At 55.2% G+C, this 7,895-nt stretch overlaps 1 protein-coding gene across 9 annotated transcripts in view; it reads left to right on the top strand.

Moving 5' to 3' along the window:
- Positions 1–7,895, top strand: part of AGAP1 (ArfGAP with GTPase domain, ankyrin repeat and PH domain 1) — a 523,916-nt gene that overhangs the window by 357,414 nt on the left and 158,607 nt on the right. For 6 of the 9 annotated variants that reach the window (XM_026491633.4, XM_057305806.1, XM_057305787.1 and 3 more), the window contains one exon: positions 6,332–6,490. The exons of the other annotated variants lie outside the window; for them this stretch is intronic. In XM_026491633.4, the coding sequence (XP_026347418.1) occupies positions 6,332–6,490 (159 nt within the window). The remainder of the gene's footprint in view (positions 1–6,331; positions 6,491–7,895) is intronic. 9 annotated transcript variants of the gene reach the window in all.

The following is a 7,895-nucleotide window of genomic DNA, read 5'->3' on the forward strand; positions in this document are numbered from 1 at the left end:
GTCCGTACACACACACGCCTGCAGGCAGTCGCTCACTCCCAGGACCAGTCGCCTGTGGAGGGTGAACCGTTGGGTGGGGTCAGGGCAGTGGGTGCTTGGGTTGGTCTTTTCCACACGTCCTATCTGTGACGTCAGCATCTGTCCGTCCTTCCTGGTGTGTGGTAGTCCACCGTATGGACGGGCCGCAGGGCGCCCATGGTGGGGAGACAGCCGCCCTTTCTGGTTCGGGGCTGTTCCGAGGAACGCCGCTGTGAGCATTCTCGTACAGGCTTCCTGGCACAAGTGTTAGGCACGACTGTGTGACTTCTCTCTGGACTGATATGAAAGGAAAACAGGAATCTGGAGAGAGAGGCTCGTATCGGACTGTTGAGTGAACGCTTCACCTCAGGTGAGTCAGTCAGAGTTTGGGTTGTCCTGGGATAGGATGAGACCCCTCTTTCCATACTAGTCTAGAGAGGGGGGCGCCTCCATTTCCAAAATCTAAAGTAAATCTGCAGTGTTCCATGAAGTTTCTCCTGAACCTTCCAGGCGCCGTTCTTCCTGCCCCTCAGACCTTCCTATGGCTCTTGTGTTCCTTAGCCTTGTGTTTTGGCCACATGTGGGCCCATCCCATAGCTTCTGCTGGACGAGATGGTAGCCCCCCTAAGGGCACAGACTGTCTCCTTCACTGTGTCCAGCGTGCTGCGGGTCCACTGTAGGGAGACGGGGAGGGCCAGGAGGCCCGTGATCGAGGAGGTGGTGGGCCCGTGGAGGGTCCACTTCCACCCTGCTAGCAAGCTAGCGAGCCAGCCTACCAGTGTCCTAGCTGAGGAGAGCCGGGTTTCAGGACAGATAGCAGGTCATTACTTGCCGCTGTGCCAGCGGGCAGAGTATCAGCCTTGTCATGCACCTGTTCCCCAAGCTCCGGGGGAACCAGCACACACACTGGGCTGCATTACAGAAGAGAAATCCCGAGTTTAGGAAACCCCAGTCTTTTCTAATGGGACACACACAAGCCTGCCCGACCTGTGCCATGGAAGGCAATGTTGTTACCCCAGACAGTACACAGATTTGCCCTCTTCTAGAGGAAGACATTCTCTCATCCAAGTCTGTTCACCATAGACATTCTGGAAAAGGCCATCCAGAACAAAAGGACGCCACACATGCCACGAAGAAGCGTGAGATCCATGCAGCAGTCCACCGGCAACGGTGGGGTGGGGATTCTGGTAGGGCACAGGGAATGGAGGTGGGGCTGAGGAGGAGGAAGAGCAGGAAGGAATAGAAGGTACCTCTACTCCCACCCTCCAGGAGGTCACAGCTCTGGTGCTCGGCCCTGGGGGGAGCAGGTGTCCCACTGGCTTCCTTCTAAGGCCTCTTGTCTGTTGACCTCGGCTTAGAGCTTAGTGAGTTCGACTCAAGTGTTGGACCTTCCTCCTCGTCCCCGAGAGAGAGGACGTTCCAATCCAGCTTTTAGAATCTCTTCTCTCTAGGGAAAGACAGGCATGCCTACAAAGAAAGTGGTTTCCAGCCTTGTGCCGAGTTCTTCCCCAGTCGGATAGACCTCACGGCCATATCTTGGTTCTCAGCCACACAAATGAAATCGTGTGGCAAGACGGACGTGTGTTCAGGGTGGGCACCTGCTGGAGCCGTTCAGCCCAACTGCCAGGAGAGGAGGACCCTCTGCCAGGCACAGCCGCCCGGAGCTGCTCTGCACTTGAGGCTGACCCTGACTGCACTGGGAGTCGTGTTCAGGCCCCCCACCGTGTAACCCCATGGTCTTGGCCTTCCGATCCTTGCTGCCGGGAAATCAGATCAGTCGTGGGCTTCTTTCACAGACGACAACCCCGGATCCTCAGCCTTAACTAGTAACATGTTAATGTAAAATGAGTTACCACTCGTTGGAAGATTTAGGCCTAGAGAATTTTGAGAGAAAATCAAGTGATTTTCAGCTTAGCATCTCCTGTACCTGCTTTAGAGGTATTTTCTGAAGCCGTGAGAACAACTCACAGTGTGGTCCCACGTAGGGCAGACGCTGCTGGATGCGTCCGTGTGCAAGCTGGAAGCAGGGGCCGGTGTTGCTTGACCGGTGACAGTTCATGACATTCATTCAGAAATAGAAGTGAAAGTATGCATTCGCCTTTGCTGGATGGTGTGTGTGTGTATGTGTGTGTGTGTGTAAAAATCGTCAGAAATTGACACAAAATACTGTAATTAGATTATAAATTTGTAGTTATTTAAGATATTCATGAAGCATTTGGGGGCGTTGGTTTCTTTGACCAATGGATTCACTCAGAGCAAGTTGAAATGCCTCAGAGTGGGACCACTGGCCCAGGACGGCTCCCGCGTGGCACGAGATGCTCCATGGGCCACAGCGAGCCACTGAGTCTGCTTTCATGGGGCCATGGCCGCATCCGTGGACCACTGGTCTGCCTCAGAGTTAAAACCTGTGTCTTCATGTGTTTACCTTCAAAGGCAAGTGCCTGTCTTGTGGATCCCCAAGCTATATATTTAGGGCAAAAAACGGAATTTTTTTGCGCTTCATAATTTTTTTGTTATGTCGCAGTTGATCTTTTATTGTTTGATACTTAGAAAAGTTTTAACTGAGAAAGTAAGATGAGTATATACGAAAGCGAGATTTGCTCTCGAGAGAAAATCAGAAATGTTCTACTTCTGAAATAGGATTCTTCTTAAGCGTATTTTTGAAAGATTCTGTGACTCGCAGTTAGCAAAGATGAGGACCGGGCGGGCGGGCAGGCGTGGGCTCCGGCTGCCACGCTGTCCGTTTCGGAGAGTCACAGACACAAGCCCACTGCAGCCGGATTTCTTATTTTTCAAAGAATGGCAGAAACCACAGATTTTTAGAAGACCTCTCCCAAATTCTACCTTAAAAAAGGAATCATTGTCTACTCAGCAAAAATGCATCTATGAGCTCAACCCAGACTCCGGGTTGAAAGTCTACGGCTCTGTTTTAAAATGTTGCACTTGTGACTGTGTGTCCATGGTGGGGGTCGGGTGTGGCTGGGAGGAGGAGACCCTCAACGCTGCAGGGCCCCGAGGGTCGGCTTTCTGAAGAATTCCGCGCACCTGTTTCGGGTCCTGCACCGATTCGGAGTCACACGCCAGGAGCACAGTCTTGCCAGAAGGTTCTTCACTCCACAGGCCCCAGTCGGGTTCCTTGGGGATCCCCTCAGGAGCCAAAGCCCAGAGCTGCTCCCCCAGCAGCGTTATACATTGAACTCGCTGTGCTTAACGTTTCATTGGACAAACAGCTAGAAGCTTGAGGACCGGTGGGCCAGCTGCAGACACGTGGCCAGCTCCGTCACGTGGATTTGCTTCCGTGTGCACATCTGAAGGAACCTGCTCTTCTTCCTCGGTGGCTGTTCAGCAAAGGGTTTGTCAACCTAAGACGAGCTTTGTCCGATACCTCCGATAGAACCTTCCACGTGTTCCTGTCCACGCTCAGACCGACTGGGCTATGCTGTGTGCGTGTGGATGCCTCTGGCGTCTTGCCTTGCGTAGTCCGGGACGATGCACTTGGAAAACTCTCTCTGCCTTTCAAAGGAAGCGTGGCAGGAAGTTTTCAGGCTGGTGGTTCCCTGGGAGCCACTCTCCGGAAGGGAAGCCGCAGTATGGGTTGAGTGCCATCCTGGCATCATGGGCCCAAAGACAGGTGGTGAAGGTGTGTTTGTGTCTTTGGGTGCCTTGTGTACCTAAAGCTGGTGTGAGATGGGGTTTTGTGGACAGATTGCACGTTGGGTGATGACTTGTCACGGGTGTGATTGGGCTGCACAGGGAGGAAAGAATCATCTCCTGGACATTTTTGTTGAATGGCAGGTGCGCCCGTGGGTGGTTCAGGCTGGGGGTGGGGCTGGCTCAGTGGTGGGGTCACGGCTTGTGTGGACCTTCTTGTGGTCCTCTCTGTCCTCTTTCCATCTTTCTCTTTCCCCTACCATAAAAAGGTTAGCGGTGTCCTGAAGCCCCTACCTGCTGAAAATTCAAATGATGAAAGTAGAAATGGCTTTGGGGCCCCAGGGGCTGGGGGTCTAGTCCCAAACGTGGCTCTGATTGTATGTGTGTGAGATGAGGATCCTGCCAGAGAAGAGCAGGCCCAGGGTCTGAAGGTGTCGGCACCAGGGCTGGCAGAAGTGGCACAGAGACCAGCATGGGCCCAGTGGGGCAAGGGGACGGGTGCCCCCAGCAAGCCTCAGGGACAGCAGCCCCAGGTGACCACTCACGGAGGGAGCCTGGGAATACACACCCCATTTCACACCCTTCTCCCATGCCTGCTCCCCACTGGTTGAGCCCGAATGGGTACCCTCCTAGGGTGTGGCAGGCAGACACCAGTAGGGACATAGGCTGCAGGGGGAGACCCACACTGCGCTGGCCCATGGGAGCACCTCATCGCTCCCCCAATGCTGCCCTGCTGTGGGTCCGAGCTCCCTGTTGTAATCGGGATCTGCCGGAGGAGAAGCCAGGAAGCAGCCTAAGGGGCCCTAACTGGAGGATGCCAGGAGGAGAATGCGGTTTGTCCCTCACTGCCACCCCCGCTGACCCTGTGTCTGAGCTGCCAGACGCCTGGCCCTCCTCCCCATGCTGCCCTGCGGGTCGGCCCCCGAGCCGGTGTGGGAGTACCAGCCAGCACTGTCATTCAGGGTGCGTGTGTGTCCAGGATTTGAGGGCCTCAGTGTGTCTGAAAATCAGCACCTCTGTGCTAGGCTGGCTCAGAGCCTGCAGCTTGACAGGGGAGCCAAGAGCGGGGCTCCTGACCTGCGGGGCTCCTGACCTGCAGGCCTGCGTGCTGCCCTCGGGCACTTTTGACATCGGGCGTCCGAGGTGGTGAGGAGTTCCAGCCGTCAGTATTGTTTCATGTTCGTAGTTATTCTGGGTATCCGAGCTTTATTAGGTGCACTCAGAATTTTGTGTGAGGCTCTTCTGGAAAAGCAGGTGCTGGGGCGGGGCCTAGGAGTCTGCATTCCTAACGTGCTCCTGGGCCTTCTGCTGCCGTTGGTCTGAGAACCACTCCAGAGGACCTGTGCCCTTGCACACTTCAGTTCCTGAGGTGTCACTTTTGGCTTTTTTCTGGGATTGGGTAGGGCTGCCTAGGAGTAGTTTTCCTTATGACATTCAAAGTGTGCCCGATTCAGGTAACAGCATAAAATCGGTATTGTTTTTTAAGGTAGTAATATATATTTTTGAAGCAAAATCTCTTCTCTCCATGGATCGCTTGTTGCATGGCTCACGTAGGCATTTCAGTAGGTGATCCTGTGACTGTCCCGTGCCCGTGGGATTACGGTCGGGTGGGTTGTGGGTAGCGGAGCCCTGTTCCTACCTCTGACGGCTCACCAGGACCGCTGGCGTGCTGTGGAAGATGTGCATTCTCTCAAGCCCCAGCCCCAGGCCTTTGGAATCACACTACAAATATTTTGAAGCCTCTGGTTTTAAAAAGCTCCGTAGGTGATCCTGGTACTTGGCCAGATTTGGGAACTATGAATCTGGTCTGTGCACTTAAAGTCTTGTGCTCTGAAAGGCTTCTATTAGAACAATTTGAACTTAACTGGTTCTAAACTAAAATAATCAGAGGAAAGTGTAGAACAAAACGGACCTGATCTCTCTGTAGGTCTGCGTCCAGCAAACAAATTCACTCACAGAAGGTAGGATGGGCCGAGCTCGAGAGGAAGGCACTGAATCTTGATTTTGAGTCTGGCGTTGGCAGGACCAAGAAGTCATTCATTCTGATGTTGAGCAACTGTTGCATATCGTCCAGGACGCGATGGGACCATTCCCATCACCACCCTGTGTGCCGTGCAGTGGCGAAGACCGTCGTTCCTCCGCTCGGCCCCTTCAAGGGTCCAAGTAAACTCACCCGGGTTAAGAGTCTGCATGTCCTCCCATGTCTCATCCAGGAGCTTTGATTTATGTTGGTCATAAAGTGGAACTTCCCCGTGAAAGTTGGCTGCCGTTTGTGGTCATTTTCCCTTCCGTTGATGTGTTGACACAGTGGGGGCTCCTGTAGGGTCCATCTTGCTGGGACCAAGGCTTTTCTCAAAAGTGGGTCTTCATCTTCACCTCTGCCCCACATAGAGACGGTGTCGCCTCGGTGTCTTTGTTTAGGATTGCGTTGTGTGGTTAGGTTCCTTGGCAGTGTGTCAGCGGGTCCCTAGGATCTGCTGTCACCCTAGTTTTCCTCGTGAATATTTTTGTAGGATGCTTCCATCTTCCACATAGGCAGGACGCCAGCTGCTCTCGGTGCTGAGGTCCACCGCGTGCAAGCATGTGGGCGTCCAGACAAACTCGTGCTGGCTTCTGGGGTCTGCAGTCCGAGGTGGTGTTCACCTGACTTGTTTATTCCTAGGGAATGTCACTAGTGCGTCTGGGTCTCAGATGGCCAGCGGCGTCAGCCTGGGCTCCTTCGGCAGCCGGCCGGACGGCATGCAGCAGCGCTCCTACTCTGTCTCCAGTGCCGACCAGTGGAGTGAGGCTACGGTCATTGCAAACTCGGCCATCAGCAGTGGTAAGAGAGGGCGCAGCCCCCCGGACCCGCAGCCCCCTCGCGGTCCTTGGTGTGAGCCAGGGGCTGGATGCGGCGCCCTGACCGTCGGCGCTCGCTCTGCTTGCTGGCCCCGTGCGGCAGCCGCGTGAGCAGGGCGCGTGTCACCTTTCATCTGCGGAGCGTTGGGTCCTTGACAGAGTTTTCACTCGCATCCTCCCGTGTGCTCCTGTCAGTCAGGGAGGAGCCGGTTGCCTGCCAGATTGGGGAAGTGAGGCTACACACCCACGTGTGACAGGTCTGATGGCAGGGAGGCGAGAAAGAACGCAGAGCCCAGGTTCCGGTCACGCTTTCCTGTGGGACTGCGCCCACCCTTCCCCCGGCGGCGCACGTGTTCCGGTGTCGGGCTTCGGGGGGGTGTGTTTGCTCTTTCCGTCAAAGGAAAACAGAATTCGTTCTCCTTACCAGTTTTCCAAAATTCCTGATGTACCCTCTAAATTTTGGAGAGTTCCCCGTCACCCCCTTTTTTTCGGTGCGCGTGGGCAGCGTTTTGGGAAATGCGTGTGGACGTCGGACGCTGCCTTGATGTGTGTGCGGAATCGTGAGCGACGTGGGTCGAGGCTGCGAGGCTCTGCAGCAGCGCGGTTGCCTGTGGCGTTTTTCCTACGGCCCGTTCACCGGTACTTAGCGGAATTCCCACTGTTGTATGTCATCTATCAGACAGGGTTTTAAAGTAATGTTAGTATAATTTGTTCTAATTAAAAGATTCAGCATCAGGTCTTCCCTGAAGACCCACCAGCTGCTACAGCAGGACGTTTGCTGTGGGTAAACACCATCCTTATCTCTGGCTGCTCCCATCCCTCTGGCAGACCCTGCCGAGTGAGGGCTTTCGGTAAGGGCAGCTCCAAACGGGGTGCCGAGGAGAAACCGAGTCCGGAGAGGCAGCACCCAGGGGCGCCATGGCAGCGCGGGTCCGGAATGGCCCCCGTGCCTGGCACGCGCCCACCTCCGGGGCCTGCTCCTCACCCCCAGGAAGATGCTTGGGCAGCAGGTGTCCGCTTCCACCTCTCCAGGGCTTTCCGCCCGTTGTCTGAGATGCTGGCGATGCCCTGAGAACCCTAAGGCAGGGGGTTCCCACTCACTGAGATGAAGCAGCCAGAGTTCGGTCCCTTGGAAGGCGACATCAGAGCGTTCACGGCTGTCGCCTGCCCTGGAAGGGCCTGTGCTCAGTCAGCACCCACACCCCCCGCCCGGTGGCCTTACGCTGGCCGCCTCCCCTGCACGAGCCTGTCTTGTCCAAGACCTGGGTGTGCTTCCCTCCTTGTGTGGTTTAGGTGTGAGCACAGCGCCTGGTCCGTGGCAGCCTCTGTAACTGAGTACCTGCTGCTGTTACCACAGTGACATACGGTTTTAGGAGGAGCAAGCAGTT

This window comes from Ursus arctos, unplaced genomic scaffold (genome assembly GCF_023065955.2).
Source record: "Ursus arctos isolate Adak ecotype North America unplaced genomic scaffold, UrsArc2.0 scaffold_1, whole genome shotgun sequence".
Taxonomy (NCBI): domain Eukaryota; kingdom Metazoa; phylum Chordata; class Mammalia; order Carnivora; family Ursidae; genus Ursus; species Ursus arctos.